Source organism: Mixophyes fleayi, chromosome 5 (assembly GCF_038048845.1).
Source record: "Mixophyes fleayi isolate aMixFle1 chromosome 5, aMixFle1.hap1, whole genome shotgun sequence".
NCBI classification, from domain to species: Eukaryota; Metazoa; Chordata; class Amphibia; order Anura; family Limnodynastidae; genus Mixophyes; species Mixophyes fleayi.
The window spans coordinates 277,930,009-277,958,000 of record NC_134406.1 but is presented as its reverse complement, the minus strand read 5'-3'; the positions used below and the strand labels follow the sequence as shown (position 1 = coordinate 277,958,000).

The window sequence follows — 27,992 nt, the reverse complement described above, 5'->3', positions numbered from 1 at the left end:
TGCCATTTATATTTTTAATGGGGCAGATAGTTGGCACCCCAAAAGTAGTGTAAGGAAGGATACACATGCTTCAGTGAAATGGATTACACTGGATAGATACTTTAGGAGACAACCGGTTACTACAAGTTAATTAGACTATTACACTAAAGGCTGCAGCAGCAGTCAATGTAGACCAATAAATCACAATGCAACAAGGATTAATCCAGCTTGTTCAGGTTAGATGCTTTCTAGTTCACCTTATAATTTACAGAACCCAAGGGGGTAAATTGTAATCCACAGGTTTAAGCGAAGTTTCAGCTGACACATGAAGCTTATTTACTTTTGTACTTGTACAAGGTGAAATCAGTAATCAACTTGAGGCATGGGTGACTCCTGAGTTCCATAAACAACAGCAATTTTGCACAATAAACGATATCCAGCGTAAAGGACAGTGTCCACTTAGCAAACCCTCTAATGGAATAAACAGCTCTGTCCCAGCAACTGTAGGTTAAACAACTTGCAATTCTCTCATCAGTAACCATTTTAGGCAGTTTTGCAATAGAATCAAACTTCTGATGCAATATAGACAAACACTTGTGGTAAATGATTGCTCTCTATGTCCCAGTCAGCTTCCAGCTACCTTTAAATACAGCAGATTTGGCTGGAATAAACTCTTCCTTTAGCCAGTGCTATAACACCTCTCAATAGCAATATTACAGTCCTGGTCTAAGGTTTCATAGCACTGTTTGATGTCTCACTTAAATAACTTGAACATAGCAAAGCAAAATAAACTTATCTGTCTACATATGAGTCCTGCTGACATTTCATGGGCAGTGGCAAGTTAGGTCTTTTCCTATACTGCAAAGATGCTTCTTTCTGGGCTGGCTGCAAACATCCCTCAGGACAACAATTCAGCCACAGCATTCAGTGTCTCTTTGTGGGAAGATCCCTTATTAGCTCAGCCAGCAGTCACATACATCACTTCTCACACTAGACAGTCTGTTACTGGCTCCTCCCCTTTTCCCCAAGAATCTCCTGGAACCTTCTAGTTCATTCATTGCAGTGTGACCACTCTAAAATGGCCTACGCAATTTGCATTTAACTTCCCAGAGGCACTCTGGGAAACTGTAGTTTTCTAAATAAGTGCATACTGTAATTCACCTGAGGTTTGAAGGGTATTAGATATGCACGAGGTGAGCCTACATGCCATTTACATGCATGAATGAGTTTATGCCTAGAAAACTCTCTGGTGTAGTGGTGATAGACGTAGACCCTCCCCCTAGCACTATAACAAGGAGGGGTGAGCCCCTGTATAGGGAGGCAGATAATTGGTAGGAGTACCGTCAGTTTACATATGGGTGGGACAGACAGTACGACATCTGTCACTTGTTTTCTTTAACTTGTAATTTTGATTTTCCAGGTGCACCAGAATCAGGGGTCATCACAGCGCCCTCTAGGGATGTGGCAAGCTGCAGACATGTCCCCACATCAAAGACCGCACACAGGTAAAACATATATCCTCCAATTTCTATATTGTCCGTCCCTCTCCTCTATACTGTGCAGTGTGAGCCCCGCCCTCTCCTCTATACTGTGCAGTGTGAGCCCTGCCCTCTCCTCTATACCGTGCAGAGTGAGCCCCTCCCTCTCCTCTATACCGTTCAGTGTGAGCCCCTCCCTCTCCTCTATACCGTGCAGTGTGAGCCCCTCCCTCTCCTCTATATCGTGCAGTGAGCCCATCCCTCTCCTCTATACCGTGCAGTGTGAGCCCCTCCCTCTCCTCTATATCGTGCAGTGTGAGCCCCTCCCTCTCCTCTATACCGTGCAGTGTGAGCCCCTCCCTCTCCTCTATACCGTGCAGTGTGAGCCCCTCCCTCTCCTCTATACCGCTCAGTGTGAGCCCCTCCCTCTCCTCTATACCGTGCAGTGTGAGCCCCTCCCTCTCCTCTATACCGCTCAGTGTGAGCCCCTCCCTCTCCTCTATACCGCTCAGTGTGAGCCACTCCCTCTCCTCTATACCGTGCAGTGTGAGCCCCTCCCTCACACCACAGGCCTCCCACTGATTTCTCTTGTCCCCCCCACTGCAGGAAACATGTCGGGATACCGTGGGCTGCGTCTTGGTGGCTGGGAGGAGGAGGAGGAGGAACGGAGCCTCGCACAGGTGGCGTCAGTGGGACAGAGTAGCAGTAGCGGAAGCAGTTAGCACCTGTGTTACCTGTGAGTATGGGGGGGGTCAGCGGATGATGTTATAAAAATAATATATATATATATAAAACCTTCCCCTCTATACGTAGGATGAGACGCAGATTGTTCTAGATCCATTGGGCGTTTAACACTCTGGTCATGTGATCCGCTCATTAACCCCTTATGTTCTGCCTTTCTTTTACTTTGACACTGAGACAATATAATATATTATAATGATACTGGTCATACCTATAAAGCGGTTGTATTCCCACCAATAGGATTGTCTCATAGCTCACTAACCTCCTCCCACAGAATTCCAAGATGAATGATTATCTTCATTTACCTAGGTCCTAATTATCGAATAGGCTGCAGCTTGGGGCACAAAGCTTCTGGGCAGGGGTGGGGTTTGGCATAACATTCTTTGGGGTGTACAATTGTGACAGGGAGAGGTATATACTGAATATCTGTTCTCCAAAGTAAAGGTAAGCATGAAAGAATTATGTAGTCAGGTTTTCTCCTGGTACAGACTGAAGACAATGAGTCATTCTTGGGCGGGAGCTTGAGGATAAGCGAGTAGGAGATACAGGGACAATGACAACGCTGCCGTGTGTTAGAACAATATAATTATTCCCCTGTTCTGTCACGCAGGTCCCTTTACCACATGAAGAGATTTTCTCCAGGACTTTCGGGTGATTACAGCAGGGATGGGACGGGCCCGGGACCTTCCCCCGACTGTAGAAGAATCTCACTAAAGACAGGTTTATTTATTGCCGAGGACTTGTGGCCCCGTGTGTACGGCTGCGGGGTCCCGTGTCCTTGCTTCATTAAGGGACAAGAATTCTTGGATAAGCTAATTCAGGTTTGTAAAAGAAGAGATAGAGTATTTATTTACAGTGTTATTATATATTGCCTCAGACAACCCCTCTAAGAGCCTTCTCGGTAACAAATGTCTCCGGACAAAGACTGTGGCTGACTCCGCGTCTGCCGCCACTACTACACACTGCCGCAGCTCTCCGCCCACAACGGCGCTGGTGGCAGAGGTTCGCATGTGCTTCAGAAGTGCCTTTTGGACAGGAACGGGGGCTGCCTGTTCCTAATTCATGGCACGGCTTCATATTTCAGTAATGCTGCGCCACACAAACATTTCATGTGCTGCTCTCATGGCTGCCTCTAGGGGGCACCACCAGCCTGCTGCTTCATCACTAGGGGAGCAATCCCACTTTTATATTCACTACAGCTTCACCTGGAATATACCTGTGACTATGGCCGCGGATCCAGAGATTTCCACCATGTCCTGCTGTCTGTTCTGTGATATAACAGCTGGAGAATATTGTGTATTATGTAAAGGTTTCCGTACAGTGACAAAACTTTGTAATATTTGGTGCCACTTTACAGCAGTTGTAATTCCAGTCTTCTCCAATGTATCGTCCTGTAATAAGTAAGACTATTATAATACACATGTATGGGGGACTGATCATAGAGTAAGGTGGAAATACTGCAGCTACAGGTATATAACCGATATTAGGAATGTTCTCAGCCTGTGTGTATAATAATGTCATATTGTTGGAGGTTAGAGGCTGCTGTATACACAGACAGTATCTGGCGGCCTCTATGAGGTACAACCTCTAACGACAATGGATCCGGAGAGCCCCCTCATCATCCTCCAACTGTGGGTGAACGCCTCCACGTCATGACTTGGTTTAAGTGATTAGTGAATATCGATAGTATTGTAAATGTAACAAATCTGGTGCTTTCTGAGATATTACATGAATATATGAGTGTTGTCACTCGGTATACACCTATAGGTGTATATATTGTACATACTCTGCAGTCACGTGGTATACACCTATAGGTGTATATATTGTACATACTCTGCAGTCACGTGGTATACACCTATAGGTGTATATATCATACATACTCTGCAGTCACGCTGTATACACCTATAGGTGTATATATTGTACATACTCTGCAGTAACGTGGTATACATCTATAGGTGTATATATTGTACATACTCTGCAGTCACGCTGTATACATCTATAGGTGTATATATCGTACATACTCAGCAGTCACACTGTATACATCTATAGGTGTATATATCGTACATACTCTGCAGTCACGCTGTATACACCTATAGGTGTATATATTGTACATACTCTGCAGTAACGTGGTATACATCTATAGGTGTATATATCGTACATACTCAGCAGTCACACTGTATACACCTATAGGTGTATATATCGTACATACTCTGCAGTCATGCTGTATACACCTATAGGTGTATATATTGTACATACTCTGCAGTCACGCTGTATACATCTATAGGTGTATATATCGTACATACTCTGCAGTCACGCTGTATACACCTATAGGTGCACCCATAATACAAGTGACAGCTATAGGGAGCATTACCTCAGGGTTTGACTCCTGAAATGTACTCTGATCACAGTGCCAAGCTGCCCCCGTAAGAAGGTGACAGAAGTTATGTGCTGGACAGTGCCAGCTGTTTACACGGTACTGTGCTGTGTGACGAGGGAAACGTGGCACAATCTGGCTCTGGCCTGGCTCACTCTGCAATAAATGTTTACATAATTGTACATAATAATGGTCTCTGTGTCTGATTTCCTGCTAATAGCAAACATCTGAGCTGTGGGGTCCTCACTGATGCACCCCCATCCCTCAATTATCTGCATAGAGAAAGCAAAGCCCCAGTAACGGCAACATCCAGAGACCCCTCATTACCAGCACAGCCAATAAATAGAGACCTCCTGCATTACCAGCACAGCCAATCTACAGAGTCCCCCCATTACCAGCACATGCAGTCTACAGACCCCCCATTACCAGCACATCCAGTCTACAGACCCCCCCATTACCAGCACATCCAGTCTACAGAGACCCCCCCATTACCAGCACATCCAGTCTACAGACCCCCCCCCAATACCAGCACATCCAGTCTACAGAGACCCCCCCCATTACCAGCACATCCAGTCTACAGACCCCCCATTACCAGCACATCCAGTCTACAGTCCCTCCATTACCAGCACATGCAGTCTACAGACCCCCTATTACCAGCACATCCAGTCTACAGACCCCCCATTACCAGCACATCCAGTCTACAGACCCCCCATTACCAGCACATCCAGTCTACAGACCCCCCATTACCAGCACATCCAGTCTACAGACCCCCCATTACCAGCACATCCAGTCTACAGACCCCCCATTACCAGCACATCCAGTCTACAGAGACCCCCCTCATTACCAGCACATCCAGTCTACAGACCCCCATTACCAGCACCTCCAGTCTACAGAGACCCCCCCATTACCAGCACATCCAGTCTACAGAGACCCCCCATTACCAGCACATCCAGTCTACAGACCCCCCATTACCAGCACATCCAGTCTACAGACCCCACATTACCAGCACATCCAGTCTACAGACCCCCCATTACCAGCACATCCAGTCTACAGAGACCCCCCCATTACCAGCACATCCAGTCTACGGAGTCCCCCCATTACCAGCACATCCAGTCTACAGAGACCCCTCCATTACCAGCACACCCAGTCTACAGACCCCCCCATTACCAGCACATCCAGTCTACAGAGACCCCCCATTACCAGCACATCCAGTCTACAGAGACCCCTCCATTACCAGCACATCCAGTCTACAGACCCCCCATTACCAGCACATCCAGTCTACAGAGACCCCCCCATTACCAGCACATCCAGTCTACAGACCCCCCATTACCAGCACATCCAGTCTACAGAGACCCCCCATTACCAGCACATCCAGTCTACAGACCCCCCATTACCAGCACATCCAGTCTACAGACCCCCATTACCAGCACATCCAGTCTACAGAGACCCCCCTCATTACCAGCACATCCAGTCTACAGACCCCCTATTACCAGCACCTCCAGTCTACAGAGACCCCCCCATTACCAGCACATGCAGTCTACAGACCCCCCATTACCAGCAGATCCAGTATACAGTCCCCCCATTACCAGCTAATCCAGTCTACAGACCCCCCATTACCAGCACATCCAGTCTACAGAGACCCCCCCATTACCAGCACATACAGTCTACAGACCCCCCATTACCAGCAGATCCAGTCTACAGACCCCCCATTACCAGCTAATCCAGTCTACAGACCCCCCATTACCAGCACATCCAGTCTACAGACCCCCCATTACCAGCACATACAGTCTACAGAGACACCCCATTACCACCACATCCAGTCTAAAGAGACCCCCCATTACCAGCACATCCAGTCTACAGAGACCCCCCATTACCAGCACAGTCTACAGACCCCCCATTACCAGCACATCCAGTCTACAGACCCCCCATTACCAGCACATCCAGTCTACAGAGACCCCCCATTACCAGCACATCCATTCTACAGAGACCCCCCATTACCAGCACATACAGTCTACAGAGACACCCCATTATCACCACATCCAGTCTAAAGAGACCCCCCATTACCAGCACATCCAGTCTACAGAGACCCCCCATTACCAGCACATACAGTCTACAGACCCCCCATTACCAGCACATCCAGTCTACAGACCCCCCATTACCAGCACATCCAGTCTACAGAGACCCCCCATTACCAGCACATCCATTCTACAGAGACCCCCCATTACCAGCACATACAGTCTACAGACCCCCCATTACCAGCACATACAGTCTACAGACCCCCCATTACCAGACATCCAGTCTACAGACCCCCCATTACCAGCACATCCAGTCTACAGAGACCCCCCCATTACCAGCACATCCAGTCTACAGAGACCCCCCCATTACCAGCACATACAGTCTACAGACCCCCCATTACCAGCACATTCAGTCTACAGAGACCCCCCATTACCAGCACATCCAGTCTACAGAGACCCCCCATTGCCAGCACATCCAGTCTACAGACCCCCCCATTACCAGCACATCCAGTCTACAGACCCCCCATTACAGCACATCCAGTCTACAGAGACCCCCCATTACCAGCACATCCAGTCTACAGACCCCCCATTACCAGCACATCCAGTCTACAGACCCCCCATTACCAGCACATACAGTCTACAGACCCCCCCATTACCAGCACATCCAGTCTACAGACCCCCATTACCAGCACATCCAGTCTACAGACCCTCCATTACCAGCACATCCAGTCTACAGACCCCCCCATTACCAGCACATCCAGTCTACAGACCCCCATTACCAGCACATCCAGTCTACAGACCCCCCATTACCAGCACATCCAGTCTACAGAGACCCCCCCATTACCAGCACATCCAGTCTACAGAGACCCCCCCATTACCAGCACAGCCAATGAATAAAGAGCAGCATTTGTATAAAACTTCTCTTACCTGTAACTTTATAGAGACCCCATTAATTTTCTCCTTGGTATTGGCTCTAATATAATATAATATAATATAATATAATATAATGTAATCACTATTAAGGACTCCACATCCTGTGGTCAGGTTATTATGGGGCTTGTAGGGGGCTACCTATGCATGAGATATAGACTGGCACCCCCAAACAACATCATCATTTATTTATATAGCGCCAACATATTCTGTAGCGCTTGAGATCTCCTCATTGGCTGCAACCATTCAGTTATTAAGCTCTTCCCAATGATTATCTCACTGTCAGATAAGTAGCCTCCTGCTGTGTCTTATAACACTCTAGTGCTCAGGGAGTAACAACAGACTGCAGATATTAGTCACACAATTAGTTGTATCTCGTCTGCCTCCGGGTGGAATCACAAACTGTCAGAAACATTCATAAGCTGGAATATCCAGTGAGACCGCAACGCCTGTTTATACATAATAACACAAATAAAAGGATTATCCGGCCGGACCACAGCGTCATCACAGAGAAGTAAAACTCGTATCAGGAAGATCAATATATCTGCTCTTTATTAATGAGTAATATACAATAACATGAGGAACAAAACAAACTGCAAATTAGCATCATAACCACCCATGATCTCTGTGTCACCCCTGTGTAACGTGTAGATCCTCTACACACATGATCTCTGTGTCACCCCTGTGTAACGTGTAGATCCTCTACACACATGATCTCTGTATCACCACTTTGTAACATCTGTCCATCATCTACACACAGCGAAGGACGAGTCGATCAATTCACTCAGAACTGGTCACATCAGAGAGGTGCAATGTTTTATTACTTCAGTCCACATAATCACAGCCTCCAAAGTGTGCAGACGAAGGGGAGAGGACGCCCAATTTGTGGTTAATCACATGGGTGACATCTCCTGTGTTCTCTATGTGCAGTTACTGTGTCATTATGTGGTACATACATGTATTCCCCTCCCTATCAGAAAGTAAACATACATATTGTGGGCCAGATGTGGAGTGTTTGTGAGTGTCTCTGTGCACATTTATGTGTAATCCCTTCCAGTTAATATGTGACCCCACCATGGCCAATCAGATGTGAGCTTCCGTGGGTCTAGTGCGGGGCACGTTCTAATCATGAGAATGAAGGTAATTGGCTACAGTGAGTTTCGGCACGTGTTATATATATGTTGTTACTAAACGTGTCATAAATGTTGGATGAAGTGTTTCACGTGTGTGTGTGTGTGTGTGTGTGTGTGTGTGTGTGTGTGTGTGTGTGTGTGCGCCTATCCTATGTATAATGTCTTCATCTCCCAATATGAACATGGTCATAAACACATTTCTCTGTTCCACACAAGGATCATGTCTCACGCTTCTCTTGCAGTGACATGGACTGACACCGCACACGAGAGGTCACCTCCTGCGTCCTAAGTGTGATGCCAAAAATGTCCTCATGATACCTGTTCTGATCCTGCAGGGTGGAAAAAAGACAAGTGTTTACGCCTTTATATAATAATCCAAATACCCATCCTCTATCTGATCCTCAGCTGCCACTAACATCCAACAGTCCCACCCACTAACTTATATACCAATCCTCTATCTGATGCTGAGCTGCCACCAACATCCAACAGTCCCACCCACTAACTTATATACCCATCCTCTATCTGATCCCCCAGCTGCCACCAACATCCAACAGTCCCACCAACTAACTTATATACCCATCCTCTATCTGATCCTCAGCTGCCACCAACATCCAACAGTCCCACCCACTAACTTATATACCCATCCTCTATCTGATCCCCCAGCTGCCACCAACATCCAGCAGTCCCACCCACTAACTTATATACCCATCTCTATCTGATCCCCCAGCTGCCACCAACATCCAACAGTCCCACCAACTAACTTATATACCCATCCTCTATCTGATCCTCAGCTGCCACCAACACCCCAACAGTCCCACCAACTAACTTATATACCCATCCTCTATCTGATGCTCAGCTGCCACCAACATCCAACAGTCCCACCAACTAACTTATATACCCATCCTCTATCTGATCCCCCAGCTGCCACCAACATCCAACAGTCCCACCAACTAACTTATATACCCATCCTCTATCTGATCCCCCAGCTGCCACCAACATCCAACAGTCCCACCAACTAACTTATATACCCATCCTCTTTCTGATCCCCCAGCTGCCACCAACATCCAACAGTCCCACCCACTAACTTATATACCCATCCTCCATCTGATCCCCCAGCTGCCACCAACATCCAACAGTCCCACCAACTAACTTATATACCCATCCTCTATCTGATCCCCCAGCTGCCACCAACATTCAACAGTCCCACCAACTAACTTATATACCCATCCTCTATCTGATGCTCAGCTGCCACCAACATCCAACAGTCCCAACCACTAACTTATATACCCATCCTCTATCTGATCCCACACAACTACCACCAACATCCAACAGTCCCACCAACTAACTTATATACCCATCCTCTATCTGATCCCCCAGCTGCCACCAACATCCAACAATCCCACCCACTAACTTATATACCCATCCTCTATCTGATCCCCCAGCTGCCACCAACATCCAACAGTCCCACCAACTAACTTATATACCCATCCTCTTTCTGATCCCCCAGCTGCCACCAACATCCAACAGTCCCACCCACTAACTTATATACCCATCCTCTATCTGATCCCCCAGCTGCCACTAACATCCAACAGTCCCACCAACTAACTTATATACCCATCCTCTATCTGATCCTCAGCTGCCACCAACATCCAACAGTCCCACCCACTAACTTATATACCCATCCTCCATCTGATCCCCCAGCTGCCACTAACATCCAACAGTCCCACCAACTAACTTATATACCCATCCTCTATCTGATGCTCAGTTGCCACCAACATCCAACAGTGCCACCCACTAACTTATATACCCATCCTCTGTCTGATCCCCCCAGCTGCCACCAACATCCAACAGTCCCACCCACTAACTTATATACCCATCCTCTATCTGATCCCCCAGCTGCCACCAACATCCAACAGTCCCACCAACTAACTTATATACCCATCCTCTATCTGATGCTCAGTTGCCACCAACATCCAACAGTCCCACCCACTAACTTATATACCCATCCTCTATCTGATCATCCCAGCTGCCACCAACATCCAACAGTCCCACCAACTAACTTATATACCCATCCTCTATCTGATGCTCAGCTGCCACCAACATCCAACAGTCCCACCCACTAACTTATATACCCATCTTCTATCTGATGCTCAGCTGCCACCAACATCCAACAGTCCCACCCACTAACTTATATACCCATCCTCTATCTGATCCCACACAACTACCACCAACATCCAGCAGTCCCACCAACTAACTTATATACCCATCCTCTATCTGATCCCCCAGCTGCCACCAACATCCAACAGTCCCACCAACTAACTTATATACCCATCCTCTTTCTGATCCCCCAGCTGCCACCAACATCCAACAGTCCCACCCACTAACTTATATACCCATCCTCCATCTGATCCCCCAGCTGCCACCAACATCCAACAGTCCCACCAACTAACTTATATACCCATCCTCTATCTGATCCCCCAGCTGCCACCAACATTCAACAGTACCATCAACTAATAGACCCATCATCTATCTGATGCTCAGCTGCCACCAACATCCAACAGTCCCACCAACTAACTTATATACCCATCCTCTGTCTGATCCCCCCCAGCTGCCACCGACACCCAACAGTCTCACCAACTTACTTATACACCCATCCTCTATCTGATCCCCCAGCTGCCACCAACATCCAACAGTCCCACCAACTAACTTATATACCCATCCTCTATCTGATGCTCAGTTGCCACCAACATCCAACAGTCCCAACCACTAACTTATATACCCATCCTCTATCTGATCCCACACAACTACCACCAACATCCAGCAGTCCCACCAACTAACTTATATACCCATCCTCTATCTGATCCCCCAGCTGCCACCAACATCCAACAATCCCACCCACTAACTTATATACCCATCCTCTATCTGATCCCCCAGCTGCCACCAACATCCAACAGTCCCACCAACTAACTTATATACCCATCCTCTTTCTGATCCCCCAGCTGCCACCAACATCCAACAGTCCCACCCACTAACTTATATACCCATCCTCCATCTGATCCCCTAGCTGCCACTAACATCCAACAGTCCCACCAACTAACTTATATACCCATCCTCTATCTGATCCTCAGCTGCCCCCAACATCCAACAGTCCCACCCACTAACTTATATACCCATCCTCTATCTGATCCTCAGCTGCCACCAACATCCAACAGTCCCACCCACTAACTTATATACCCATCTTCTATCTGATGCTCAGCTGCCACCAACATCCAACAGTTCCACCCACTAACTTATATACCCATCCTCTATCTGATGCTCAGCTGCCACCAACATCCAACAGTCCCACCCACTAAATTATATACCCATCCTCTATCTGATCCCCCAGCTGCCACCAACATCTAACAGTCCCACCCACTAACTTATATACCCATCCTCTATCTGGTCCCTCCAGCTGCCACCAACATCCAACAGTCCCACCAACTAACTTATATACCCATCCTCTATCTGATCCTCAGCTGCCACCGACACCCAACAGTCCCACCCACTAACTTATATACCCATCCTCTATCTGATCCTCAGCTGCCACCAACATCCAACAGTCCCACCCACTAACTTATATACCCATCTTCTATCTGATGCTCAGCTGCCACCAACATCCAACAGTCCCACCCACTAACTTATATACCCATCCTCTATCTGATGCTCAGCTGCCACCAACATCCAACAGTCCCACCCACTAACTTATATACCCATCCTCCATCTGATCCCCCAGCTGCCACCAACATCCAACAGTCCCACCAACTAACTTATATACCCATCCTCTATCTGATCCCCCAGCTGCCACCAACATTCAACAGTCCCACCAACTAACTTATATACCCATCCTCTATCTGATGCTCAGCTGCCACCAACATCCAACAGTCCAAACCACTAACTTATATACCCATCCTCTATCTGATCCCACACAACTACCACCAACATCCAGCAGTCCCACCAACTAACTTATATACCCATCCTCTATCTGATCCCCCAGCTGCCACCAACATCCAACAATCCCACCCACTAACTTATATACCCATCCTCTATCTGATCCCCCAGCTGCCACCAACATCCAACAGTCCCACCAACTAACTTATATACCCATCCTCTTTCTGATCCCCCAGCTGCCACCAACATCCAACAGTCCCACCCACTAACTTATATACCCATCCTCCATCTGATCCCCCAGCTGCCACTAACATCCAACAGTCCCACCAACTAACTTATATACCCATCCTCTATCTGATCCTCAGCTGCCACCAACATCCAACAGTCCCACCCACTAACTTATATACCCATCCTCCATCTGATCACCCAGCTGCCACTAACATCCAACAGTGCCACCCACTAACTTATATACCCATCCTCTGTCTGATCCCCCCAGCTGCCACCAACATCCAACAGTCCCACCCACTAACTTATATACCCATCCTCTATCTGATCCCCCAGCTGCCACCAACATCCAACAGTCCCACCAACTAACTTATATACCCATCCTCTATCTGATGCTCAGTTGCCACCAACATCCAACAGTCCCACCCACTAACTTATATACCCATCCTCTATCTGATCATCCCAGCTGCCACCAACATCCAACAGTCCCACCAACTAACTTATATACCCATCCTCTATCTGATGCTCAGCTGCCACCAACATCCAACAGTCCCACCCACTAACTTATATACCCATCTTCTATCTGATGCTCAGCTGCCACCAACATCCAACAGTCCCACCCACTAACTTATATACCCATCCTCTATCTGATCCCACACAACTACCACCAACATCCAGCAGTCCCACCAACTAACTTATATACCCATCCTCTATCTGATCCCCCAGCTGCCACCAACATCCAACAGTCCCACCAACTAACTTATATACCCATCCTCTTTCTGATCCCCCAGCTGCCACCAACATCCAACAGTCCCACCCACTAACTTATATACCCATCCTCCATCTGATCCCCCAGCTGCCACCAACATCCAACAGTCCCACCAACTAACTTATATACCCATCCTCTATCTGATCCCCCAGCTGCCACCAACATTCAACAGTACCATCAACTAATAGACCCATCATCTATCTGATGCTCAGCTGCCACCAACATCCAACAGTCCCACCAACTAACTTATATACCCATCCTCTGTCTGATCCCCCCCAGCTGCCACCGACACCCAACAGTCTCACCAACTTACTTATACACCCATCCTCTATCTGATCCCCCAGCTGCCACCAACATCCAACAGTCCCACCAACTAACTTATATACCCATCCTCTATCTGATGCTCAGTTGCCACCAACATCCAACAGTCCCAACCACTAACTTATATACCCATCCTCTATCTGATCCCACACAACTACCACCAACATCCAGCAGTCCCACCAACTAACTTATATACCCATCCTCTATCTGATCCCCCAGCTGCCACCAACATCCAAAAATCCCACCCACTAACTTATATACCCATCCTCTATCTGATCCCCCAGCTGCCACCAACATCCAACAGTCCCACCAACTAACTTATATACCCATCCTCTTTCTGATCCCCCAGCTGCCACCAACATCCAACAGTCCCACCCACTAACTTATATACCCATCCTCCATCTGATCCCCTAGCTGCCACTAACATCCAACAGTCCCACCAACTAACTTATATACCCATCCTCTATCTGATCCTCAGCTGCCACCAACATCCAACAGTCCCACCCACTAACTTATATACCCGTCCTCTATCTGATCCTCAGCTGCCACCAACATCCAACAGTCCCACCCACTAACTTATATACCCATCTTCTATCTGATGCTCAGCTGCCACCAACATCCAACAGTCCCACCCACTAACTTATATACCCATCCTCTATCTGATGCTCAGCTGCCACCAACATCCAACAGTCCCACCCACTAAATTATATACCCATCCTCTATCTGATCCCCCAGCTGCCACCAACATCTAACAGTCCCACCCACTAACTTATATACCCATCCTCTATCTGGTCCCTCCAGCTGCCACCAACATCCAACAGTCCCACCAACTAACTTATATACCCATCCTCTATCTGATCCTCAGCTGCCACCAACATCCAACAGTCCCACCCACTAACTTATATACCCATCCTCTATCTGATCTCCCCAGCTGCCACCAACATCCAACAGTCCCACTAACTAACTTATATACCCATCCTCTATCTGATGCTCAGCTGCCACCAACATCCAACAGTCCCACCCACTAACTTATATACCCATCTTCTATCTGATGCTCAGCTGCCACCAACATCCAACAGTCCCACCCACTAACTTATATACCCATCCTCTATCTGATGCTCAGCTGCCACCAACATCCAACAGTCCCACCCACTAACTTATATACCCATCCTCTATCTGATCCTCCCAGCTGCCACCAACATCCAACAGTCCCACCAACAAACTTATATACCCATCCTCTATCTGATCCCCCCAGCTGCCACCGACACCCAACAGTCCCACCCACTAACTTATATACCCATCCTCTATCTGATCCCCTAGCTGCCACCAACATCCAACAGTCCCACCCACTAGCTTATATACCCATCCTCTATCTGATCCCACACAACTACCACCAACATCCAGCAGTCCCACCAACTAACTTATATACCCATCCAATATCTGATGCTCAGCTGCCACCAACATCCAACAGTCCCACCAACTAACTTATATACCCATCCTCCATCTGATCCCCCAGCTGCCACTAACATCCAACAGTCCCAACAACTAACTTATATACCCATTCTCTATCTGATCCTCAGCTGCCACCAACATCCAACAGTCCCACCCACTAACTTATATACCCATCCTCTATCTGATCCCACAGCTGCCACCAACATCCAACAATCCCACCCACTAACTTATATACCCATCTTCTATCTGATCCCCCAGCTGCCACCAACATCCAACAGTCCCACCAACTAACTTATATACCCATCCTCTATCTGATCCTCAGCTGCCACCAACATCCAACAATCCCACCCACTAACTTATATACCCATCCTCTATCTGATCTCCCCAGCTGCCACCAACATCCAACAGTCCCACCAACTAACTTATATACCCATCCTCTATCTGATGCTCAGCTGCCACCAACATCCAACAGTCCCACCCACTAACTTATATACCCATCTTCTATCTGATGCTCAGCTGCCACCAACATCCAACAGTCCCACCCTTTAACTTATATACCCATCCTCTATCTGATGCTCAGCTGCCACCAACATCCAACAGTCCCACCCACTAACTTATATACCCATCCTCTATCTGATCCTCCCAGCTGCCACCAACATCCAACAGTCCCACCAACAAACTTATATACCCATCCTCTATCTGATCCCCCCAGCTGCCACCGACACCCAACAGTCCCACCCACTAACTTATATACCCATCCTCTATCTGATCCCCTAGCTGCCACCAACATCCAACAGTCCCACCCACTAGCTTATATACCCATCCTCTATCTGATCCCACACAACTACCACCAACATCCAGCAGTCCCACCAACTAACTTATATACCCATCCTTTATCTGATGCTCAGCTGCCACCAACATCCAACAGTCCCACCAACTAACTTATATACCCATCCTCCATCTGATCCCCCAGCTGCCACTAACATCCAACAGTCCCAACAACTAACTTATATACCCATCCTCTATCTGATCCTCAGCTGCCACCAACATCCAACAGTCCCACCCACTAACTTATATACCCATCCTCTATCTGATCCCACAGCTGCCACCAACATCCAACAATCCCACCCACTAACTTATATACCCATCCTCTATCTGATCCCCCAGCTGCCACCAACATCCAACAGTCCCACCAACTAACTTATATACCCATCCTCTATCTGATACCCCAGCTGCCACCAACATCCAACAGTCCCACCCACTAACTTATATACCCATCCTCTATCTGATCCTCAGCTGCCACCAACATCCAACAGTCCCACCAACTAACTTATATACCCATCCTCTATCTGATGCTCAGCTGCCACCAACATCCAACAGTGCCACCCACTAACTTATATACCCATCCTCTGTCTGATCCCCCCCAGCTGCCACCGACACCCAACAGTCTCACCAACTTACTTATACACCCATCCTCTATCTGATCCCCCAGCTGCCACCAACATCCAACAGTCCCACCAACTAACTTATATACCAATCCTCTATCTGATGCTCAGCTGCCACCAACATCCAACAGTCCCAACCACTAACTTATATACCCATCCTCTATCTGATCCCACACAACTACCACCAACATCCAGCAGTCCCACCAACTAACTTATATACCCATCCTCTATCTGATCCCCCAGCTGCCACCAACATCCAACAATCCCACCCACTAACTTATATACCCATCCTCTATCTGATCCCCCAGCTGCCACCAACATCCAACAGTCCCACCAACTAACTTATATACCCATCCTCTATCTGATCCCCCAGCTGCCACCAACATCCAACAGTCCCACCCACTAACTTATATACCCATCCTCTATCTGATCCTCAGCTGCCACCAACATCCAACAGTCCCACCCACTAACTTATATACCCATCCTCCATCTGATCCCCCAGCTGCCACTAACATCCAACAGTCCCACCAACTAACTTATATACCCATCCTCTATCTGATGCTCAGCTGCCACCAACATCCACCAGTGCCACCCACTAACTTATATACCCATCCTCTGTCTGATCCCCCAGCTGCCACCAACATCCAACAGTCCCACCAACTAACTTATATACCCATCCTCTATCTGATGCTCAGCTGCCACCAACATCCAACAGTCCCACCCACTAACTTATATACCCATCCTCTATCTGATGCTCAGCTGCCACCAACATCCAACAGTCCCACCCACTAACTTATATACCCATCCTCTATCTGATGCTCAGCTGCCACTAACATCCAACAGTCCCACCTACTAACTTATATACCCACCCTCTATCTGATGCTCAGCTGCCACCAACATCCAACAATCCCACCCACTAGCTTATATACCCATCCTCTATCTGATGCTCAGCTGCCACCAACATCCAACAGTCCCACCTACTAACTTATATACCCATCCTCTATCTGATGCTCAGCTGCCACCAACATCCAACAATCCCACCCACTAGCTTATATACCCATCCTCTGTCTGATCTGGCACAATTATTGATTTCTAATAAAATTTTCCAGCACCTTTTCTCCTTTCCTTCCCCAACAATGCAAACCATAGATAAACCACTGTTTAACTAGTTCTATCTCTTAACTTAATTTAACTTGTCTCTCTTAAGCCAGATTATGATTGATCGTTAACCCTGTATGACTAAAAACATCAATACTCAGCCACCATGTAATCTTTAACCTTAGACATTGCTGTATACACACTTATTGTTATTATTTTTCAACGGCATTTGGTGTCACTGGTGGAGATATGGGGATCAGTGCAGTGTTTGGTGTCAGTGGTGGAGATATGGGGATCAGTGCAGTGTTTGGTGTCACTGGTGGAGATATGGGGATCAGTGCAGTGTTTGGTGTTACTGGTGGAGGGAGAGTTGCGGATGGGCATATGTGCTGTACGGAGAACACGCTCTACATACCCTCAGCTCCCCGATGTAGTCTCCAGCTTCAATGATGCTCATGTCCCCCTGAGACACGAGGATGAGCTGGACAGTCTGTAGGACATCGGTGGCCATAGTGACATCCCCACATATGTACATATGTCCGTTCTTGTTCCGCAGCACATCATATACATGACACGCAAGCTGCGTACGCAGAATATCCTGTACGTAGGTCTGAGAGCGAAACAGAGGAATAAAACTCAGTTTTTATCTTTGTATCTGAGTATTAGTAAATTATTCTTGTAATCTAGGTATTGATCTTTTATTCGCTTATCTGGGTATCAGTACTCTGTCCTTACGTCTAGGTATTTGTACTCCATGCTTGCATCTTGGTATTGGTACTCTATCCTTGTGTCTAGTTATTAGTACTCTATCCCTGTGTCTAGGTATCGGTACTCTGTCCTTACGTCTAGGTATTGGTACTCCATGCTTGCATCTTGGTATCGGTACTCTGCCCTTGCATCTGGGTATCGGTAAATATCTCAAGGAACACACAACACTCTGCTGTATATACATACATACAGCAGTATAGGATTAGTGTATTTCTGTTCATTTCCCTCATTGTGACAATAATTCTGGATATTTTATATTACATTACATTATCACACTATGTTATAACAATTCATTATTACACTACGGTCTTACACTAAATTATTACACTACAGTATTACACTACATTATCACACTATGTTATAATACAGTAATCTTCCAGGAATGTTTTTGTCAATAGCTTTAGAAAGACACAATGACCGACTGGACCCTTGTGTGTGTCTGTGTGAATTTAGATTATAAGCTCCAGTGCGGCTGATGTCCTCTGTACAGCGCTGCATAATATGATAAAGCTATATAAATACACAATAATAATTGTACCCATACTGGCGGTCCATATGAGGACCTGTCACAGTCATTGTGTCAAACCTATGGTGCTTGGGTTGAATCCAGTATCTATTGGGGGCACAGAGAGTCTGTCCTTGCAAACTACTTCCTCATATTAATATTATAGGAACAGGATGGAGCTGTGACTTCTGCCTCTAGGGCCACTTTCCAGAGTGATGCTGCTCACTAAACCTTTCCAACTATTAGGAATTGCAATAATACAAATAATCTAATGAGTTAATATTCACTGATAAGAGGCAGCATCGCTCAAGAGTGGTTTACATGGGACAAAAAATATAGCAATAGACTTAGATGGTGGAGAGGTCTTGAAATGGGAAGACCTGTTGGACAGAACAAGACAATGGTCTGTGAGTGGGTGAATATGTCACAGTGAGACGATGACGTGGTCTATGAATAGGAAGATATATTGGACAGACCTTGGTGGTGGAGAGGTCTTGGAATGTGTCGATATATTGGGCACACTGAGACTGTGGAGAAGTCACTGAATGGGAAGATATGTTGGACAGACAGGGATAATGGAAGCTGTGAATGACATTTACGTTTATATAGGTGGCTAACTGCTCACCTTTGGAGTGTCTGGCTGGCGTGAGAAGGCTGTATAGATCTGGGTAAGGCCTCCCCTCTTCTGGGCGTCATAGCTTTCCTCTTTGTAGATGTGATCGAGTTCTGCACATCTGGAGCCGAAGACTAAGGTCATCTCACCAGGAACCAGACCTGTAATGGAGAATATTCCAGTTGTGGATACCAGTAGCGGGTAGTATACTACTCACACTGGTACAGCCTCACACCTACCCTACTCCCTCCTACACTACTCACACTGGTACAGCCTCACACCTACCCTACTCCCTCCTACACTACTCACACTGGTACACCCTGACACCTACCCTACTCCCTCCTACACTACTCACACTGGTACAGCCTCACACCTACCCTACTCCCTCCTACACTACTCACACTGGTACACCCTCACACCTACCCTACTCCCTCCTATACTACTCACACTGGTACAGCCTCAAACCTACCCTACTCCCTCCTACACTACTCACACTGGTACAGCCTCACACCTACCCTACTCCCTCCTACACTACTCAAACTGGTACACCCTCACACCTACCCTACTCCCTCCTATACTACTCACACTGGTACAGCCTCACACCTACCCTACTCCCTCCTATACTACTCACACTGGTACAGCCTCACACCTACCCTACTCCCTCCTACACTACTCAAACTGGTACACCCTCACACCTACCCTACTCCCTCCTATACTACTCACACTGGTACAGCCTCACACCTACCCTACTCCCTTCTACACTACTCACACTGGTACACCCTCACACCTACCCTACTCCCTCCTACACTACTCACACTGGTACAGCCTCACACCTATCCTACTCCCTCCTACACTACTCACACTGGTACACCCTTAACACCTACCCTACTCCCCCCTACACTAGTCACACTGGTACACCCTCACACCTACCCTACTCCCTCCTACACTACTCACACTGGTATACCCTCACACCTACCCTACTCCCTTCTACACTACTCACACTGGTACACCCTCACACCTACCCTACTCCCTTCTACACTACTCACACTGGTACACCCTCACACCTACCCTACTCCCACCTATACTACTCACACTGGTACAGCCTCACACCTACCCTACTCCTACCTACACTATTCACACTGGTACACCCTCACACCTACCCTACTCCTACCTACACTATTCACACTGGTACACCCTCACACCTACCCTACTCCTACCTACACTACTCACACTGGTACACCCTCACACCTACCCTACTCCCTCCTACACTACTCACACTGGTACAGCCTCACACCTACCCTACTCCCTCCTACACTACTCAAACTGGTACACCCTCACACCTACCCTACTCCCTCCTATACTACTCACACTGGTACAGCCTCACACCTACCCTACTCCCTCCTATACTACTCACACTGGTACAGCCTCACACCTACCCTACTCCCTCCTACACTACTCAAACTGGTACACCCTCACACCTACCCTACTCCCTCCTATACTACTCACACTGGTACAGCCTCACACCTACCCTACTCCCTTCTACACTACTCACACTGGTACACCCTCACACCTACCCTACTCCCTCCTACACTACTCACACTGGTACAGCCTCACACCTATCCTACTCCCTCCTACACTACTCACACTGGTACACCCTTAACACCTACCCTACTCCCCCCTACACTAGTCACACTGGTACACCCTCACACCTACCCTACTCCCTCCTACACTACTCACACTGGTACACCCTCACACCTACCCTACTCCCTTCTACACTACTCACACTGGTACACCCTCACACCTACCCTACTCCCTTCTACACTACTCACACTGGTACACCCTCACACCTACCCTACTCCCACCTATACTACTCACACTGGTACAGCCTCACACCTACCCTACTCCTACCTACACTATTCACACTGGTACACCCTCACACCTACCCTACTCCTACCTACACTATTCACACTGGTACACCCTCACACCTACCCTACTCCCACCTATACTACTCACACTGGTACACCCTCACACCTACCCTACTCCCACCTATACTACTCACACTGGTACACCCTCACACCTACCCTACTCCCTCCTACACTACTCACACTGGTACACCCTCACACCTACCCTACTCCCACCTATACTACTCACACTGGTACACCCTCACCCCTACCCTACTCCCACATATACTACTCACACTGGTACACCCTCACACCTACCCTACTCCCACCTATACTACTCACACTGGTACACCCTCACACCTACCCTACTCCCACCTATACTACTCACACTGGTACACCCTCACACCTACCCTACTCCCACCTATACTACTCACACTGATACACCCTCACACCTACCCTACTCCCACCTATACTACTCACACTGGTACACCCTCCCTACTCCCACCTATAGTACTCACACTGGTACACCCTCCCTACTCCCATCTATACTACTCACACTGGTACAGCCTCACACCTACCCTACTCCTACCTACACTACTCACACTGGTACACCCTCACACCTACCCTACTCCCACCTATACTACTCACACTGGTACACCCTCACACCTACCCTACTCCCACCTATACTACTCACACTGGTACAGCCTCACACCTACCCTACTCCTACCTACACTACTCACACTGGTACACCCTCACACCTACCCTACTCCCACCTATACTACTCACACTGGTACAGCCTCACACATACCCTACTCCCACCTACACTACTCACACTGGTACACCCTCACACCTACCCTACTCCCACCTATACTACTCACACTGGTACAGCCTCACACATACCCTTATCCCACCTGTACTACTCACACTGGTACACCCTCACACCTACCCTACTCCCACCTATAGTACTCACACTGGTACACCCTCACACCTACCCTACTCCCTCCTACACTACTCACACTGGTACACTCTCACACCTACCCTACTCCCACCTATACTACTCACACTGGTACACCCTCACACCTACCCTACTCCCACCTATACTACTCACACTGGTACACCCTCACACCTACCCTACTCCCACCTATACTACTCACACTGGTACACCCTCACACCTACCCTACTCCCACCTACACTACTCACACTGGTACACCCTCACACCTACCCTACTCCCACCTTTACTACTCACACTGGTACACCTTCACACCTACCCTACCCCCACCTACACTACTCACACTGGTACACCCTCACACCTACCCTACTCCCACCTATACTACTCACACTGGTACAGCCTCACACCTACCCTACTCCTACCTACACTACTCACACTGGTACACCCTTATACCTACCCTACTCCTACCTATACTACTCACACTGGTACACCCTCACACCTACCCTACTCCCACCTATACTACTCACACTGGTACACCCTCACACCTACCCTACTCCCACCTATACTACTCACACTGGTACACCCTCACACCTACCCTACTCCCACCTACACTACTCACACTGGTACACCCTCACACCTACCCTACTCCCACCTTTACTACTCACACTGGTACACCTTCACACCTACCCTACCCCCACCTACACTACTCACACTGGTACACCCTCACACCTACCCTACTCCTACCTATACTACTCACAATGGTACACCCTCACACCTACCCTACTCCCACCTATACTACTCACACTGGTACACCCTCACACCTACCCTACTCCCACCTTTACTACTCACACTGGTACACCCTCACACCTACCCTACTCCCACCTATACTACTCACACTGGTACACCCTCACACCTACCCTACTCCCACCTTTACTACTCACACTGGTACACCCTCACACCTACCCTACTCCCACCTAGACTACTCACACTGGTACACCCTCACACCTACCCTACTCCCACATATACACTCACACTGGCAATGGTGACATCTCTACTCGTTTAGTCTCAGCTCTGCCCTATTCCCGTTAGAGTGTAAGCTCTAACAATGTAAGCGGCCTCCCTAGCCTTTGTTTCCATGTCTGCATTTATTTTGTCTCCTTTGTATGTCTCTAATTTGTGGATCCTCTATTCTTTCCATGTCTGACACTGCGGAGCCTCAATGACAGTAATAATAATATATATTGTAAAAGTGTCACTCACCGGACCGTGAGTGCCTCTTCCCGGACATTTAGGAACCGTGGTCGTCCACCATCCTGAGGGTCTGCGCATGCGCAGCCCTTTTCTATACTTCAGTGTATACCCCTTTAACTCAATTGGCAGATCAGGCAACCTCCCTATATTAAGCACCTGTGGTCAACACCACGTTGCCTGATCTTGGAGTCTCATTCCTCATGAGTCTCTGAAGGTGTTCCTGTATTCCTCGTGTATTCAGCGCTGCTGATTCCTGTGGTTTCCTAGCCACTTCTATTCCTGTGGTTTCCAAACCACTTCTACTACTGTGGTTCCCATACCACTTCTACCATCAACTGTATCATCGTGACTGTTTGCTGATTCCTATCCGCTGCCTCCGTGCACTACAGTCTTCTATACCACTTCATCGCTATTGTATATCTTTGGGACTGTTGCTGATTCCTATCCGCTGCCTCCGTGCACTACAGTCTTCTAAACCACTTCAACGTTATTTTATATCAATGTGACTGTTTGCTCATTGCTATCCGCTGCCTCCGTGCACTCCAGCTTTTACTTCACTCACCTGCTTCTCATCGAGTCTGTTTGCTGATTCCTATCCGCTGCCTCCGTGCACTACAGTCTCCTGCTGGCAACTCGCCTGTGTTCATCATCGTGACTGCTAGCTGACTTCTATCCGCTGCCTCCGTGCACTACAGTCTCCTGCTTGCAACTCGCCTGTGTTCATCATCGTGACTGCCAGCTGACTACTATCCGCTGCCTCCGTGCACTACAGTCTCCTGCTTGCAACTCGCCTGTGTTCATCATCGTGACTGCCAGCTGACTATTATCCGCTGCCTCCGTGCACTACAGTCTCCTGCTTGCAACTCGCCTGTGTTCAACATCGTGACTGCCAGCTGATTACTATCCGCTGCCTCCGTGCACTACAGTCTCATCTCATCTTTGCTGTGGCTTCCTCGAGACTGCCGCTTTCATTACCATCTGCTACACTTCGTGATCAACAGCTCCTGCCCTGCGCTGCACTCCTGTTTCCCATCGCTGTTGGTTCCTGTGGTTGCTACTGGTTACCTCCGTGTGCCGCTGAGTCCTGCTGCTGTGGTCAGCGCTATCGTCCATCTCCTGCTGATCCACTCTCCACGCCTTCACGTGTTCCACTGGTCTCTACCCTCCTGTCAGCATTGGATTTGTATCTCATCTACTACCCTCTGCTGGATCATCTCCATTCTCCTGGGTCCCCTATGAGCCCAGTTCCACGTGTTGCTGACTCCTGTGGATTTGTGTCCCTGTTGGTCTACTCACCTGTGCGCTGCACCTGCTAGACCGCTGCCTCACCTATCCAGGGACTTCCTATCCAGTCGGCCTCCAGCCGCTCAGGTACCGCTGCAATCCCATCTGACTGCTACTGCTGAACCACGGTATGCATACTTCTCATTGACTGTGCTGTGTATTGCATATCTTGCTGGACTGTGTTTGGTTCTCTCTGGAGTCTGCTATCCGCTGAGTCTATTGCCATCATTGACTGTGTTATCATTGTGCTGGACTACTTCAAGAGACTTTCTAGATTGCAGACCTGCTCAGTCATTTATATCTATATATATATCTATATTGTGCATATTACTGTGGATCGTGTATAAGGTGCCTGTGTATATCCTGTGTTGCAGTCTTCCCCTGGGCACCTCCTCACATATATATTCAGTGGTACAACTTGCTGATGTCAGACCACTGATCCCTGTTTCCGGTATCACCTGTTCCATCCTCCTCTCACATAGCAGTGGTACAACTTGCTACCGCAGACCACTGACTACCTGGATACCTCCACTTGGATTCCATTCCTTCACTCAGACAGCGGTACAACTTGCTACCCGCAGACCGCTGACTCTCATCACCTCCTTGTTTCTGTTGGACATTCCTCCTCACTATAGCAGTGGTACAACTTGCTATCGCAGACCACTGACTACCTTCACGTGTCCTTGTCCATACAGTTCCTTGTGTATTATTATCTCATTATTACCAGTGTTGCTAGTCATAGACTTTCCTGAGCATCTCATCGGCCATCATTTCATGTTCCGTGATCACCCAGCTACCAGAGTACCCTATTACCATCTACATTGCTCTGGTAAGCCTACCATCTGGTGATCCCTGGGTAAAGACTCCTAGTGCCCGTGACAGTAAGATCAGGCCATGACAGACCCAGATGCGGAACCTACCGCCAAAGAGATGCTGCAACATCTGGTTAGCCGTGTGGAGCAACAGGATGCCCGCCAACAGCTGTTACTTCAGTGTTATCAGTCATTAACCTCCCAAGGAACATCTGGACAGACTGTGACAGCGACTACTGAAGCTCCTGTGCTTTCCTCCGTTTCCCCATTGCCATCCCAGGTGTCTACAGCTTCCACGCTTCACCTGCCTACTCCGTCAAAGTACGATGGAGACCCCAAAACTTGTAGGGGTTTCCTTAACCAATGTTCAGTCCATTTTGAGCTCCAACCTCAAAATTTTTCTACCCATCGTTCCAGAGTGGCCTATCTTATCTCTTTGTTTTCAGGACAAGCCCTGGCTTGGGCCTCCCCTCTGTGGGAGAGGAACGATCCAATATTACAAGATAGTGCCAAATTCATTTCTACATTTCGAAGTGTGTTCGATGAACCAGGTCGTGTGACCTCCGCTGCTTCCAGCATCCTCCGTCTGCGACAAGGATCTCATACTGTAGGCCAGTACGTCATTCAATTTAGGATCTTAGCCTCTGAACTTCAGTGGAACACTGAAGCCCTAGTTGCCGCCTTCTGGCAGGGGCTTTCCGATAAAATTAAAGATGCACTGACTACTCAAGAGCTTCCTTCGTCACTTGAAGATTTGATCTCTCTATGCCATCGTGTTGATATGAGATTTCGTGAAAGAGAGGCTGAGAAAACGACTTCTGCTAAAGCACCTCTTCGCTCTAACCCTCAATTTCGTCCAGTGTCACCTGCTGTGATTCCCATGGAGATAGGACGTTCCAAGTTATCTTCTGAGGAGAGGAGACGAAGAGTCAAGAATAGACTCTGTATCTATTGTGCTGATTCCACTCATGTCCTCAGCTCCTGCCCTAAGAGATCGGGAAATGCCAGGCCCTAACTAGTTCTGGAGAGGTGAAGTTAGGGTCCCTGGAGTCCTCTCCATCGTCTATGAAATCTAAAGTCTGCGCTTTTGATGTGACTATTTCCTTTGCTACCAAAACCTTTGAGTCACAGGCATTGATTGATTCCGGAGCAGCAGGAAATTTTATTTCCAAATCGTTAGTAAATCAATGGTCTCTACCAGTGATTACCTTAAAAACTCCCATTACTGTGACGGCTATCGATGGATCACGTCTCATCAACGGTCTCATCACCCAGAGTACGTCTCCAGTAACCCTTCAGATTGGTGCTCTGCATCATGAAGAGATATCGTTTTTAATTCTTCCTGTTACGACAAGTCCGATTGTCCTAGGCCTTCCATGGCTTCAGTGTCACTCTCCCCAGATTGACTGGCGCACCCCTCAAGTCACGTCTTGGGGGCCTGAATGTCACCATCATTGCCTTTCCCAAGTCATTCCTCTCAAGGTACAGCAAGCTTCCATCTCAGCTATTTCACCGGGACTCCCTCCTCAATATGCTTTATTTACCGATGTTTTTGATAAAGCTCAGTCTGAACGTCTTCCTCCTCATCGTTCTTGGGATTGTCCGATTGACCTTCTTCCTGGCAAGACTCCTCCCAGGGGCCGGGTCTATCCACTCTCGTTACCTGAAACTCAAGCTACATCTGAATATATACGGGAGAACCTCCAGCGTGGGTTCATTCGACCTTCCACCTCGCCCGCTGGAGCTGGGTTCTTCTTTGTCAAAAAGAAGGATGGATCATTACGCCCTTGTATAGATTTTCGTGGACTCAATGCCATTACTATCAAGAATCGGTATCCCATTCCGTTGATCACTGAGCTATTTGACCGCATCAAGGGAGCCCGTATTTTTACTAAGTTGGATCTTCGTGGTGCCTACAATTTAATCAGAATCCGTTCCGGTGACGAATGGAAGACAGCGTTTAACACCAGAGACGGGCATTACGAATATCTGGTAATGCCTTTCGGGCTATGTAATGCCCCC

At 48.0% G+C, this 27,992-nt stretch overlaps 2 protein-coding genes across 5 annotated transcripts in view; one reads left to right on the top strand and one right to left on the bottom strand.

Annotated features, from left to right (window-relative positions):
• The window catches only part of LOC142159395 (autophagy-related protein 9A-like), a 38,431-nt gene extending 35,044 nt beyond the window's left edge, over positions 1-3,387 (top strand). For both annotated transcript variants that reach the window (XM_075214255.1, XM_075214256.1), the window contains exons 13-15: positions 1,400-1,484; positions 2,064-2,193; positions 2,809-3,387. In XM_075214255.1, coding sequence (XP_075070356.1) covers positions 1,400-1,484; positions 2,064-2,179 — 201 coding nt within the window. In that variant the 3' untranslated portion in view covers positions 2,180-2,193; positions 2,809-3,387. The remainder of the gene's footprint in view (positions 1-1,399; positions 1,485-2,063; positions 2,194-2,808) is intronic.
• Positions 3,388-8,052: 4,665 nt separating this feature from the next.
• Positions 8,053-27,992, bottom strand: part of NOS3 (nitric oxide synthase 3) — a 91,130-nt gene continuing 71,190 nt past the window's right edge. For all 3 annotated transcript variants that reach the window (XM_075214242.1, XM_075214240.1, XM_075214243.1), the window contains exons 24-26: positions 19,786-19,934; positions 18,303-18,497; positions 8,053-8,979 (exon numbers count right to left, since the gene is read on the bottom strand). In XM_075214242.1, coding sequence (XP_075070343.1) covers positions 8,869-8,979; positions 18,303-18,497; positions 19,786-19,934 — 455 coding nt within the window. In that variant the 3' untranslated portion in view covers positions 8,053-8,868. The remainder of the gene's footprint in view (positions 8,980-18,302; positions 18,498-19,785; positions 19,935-27,992) is intronic.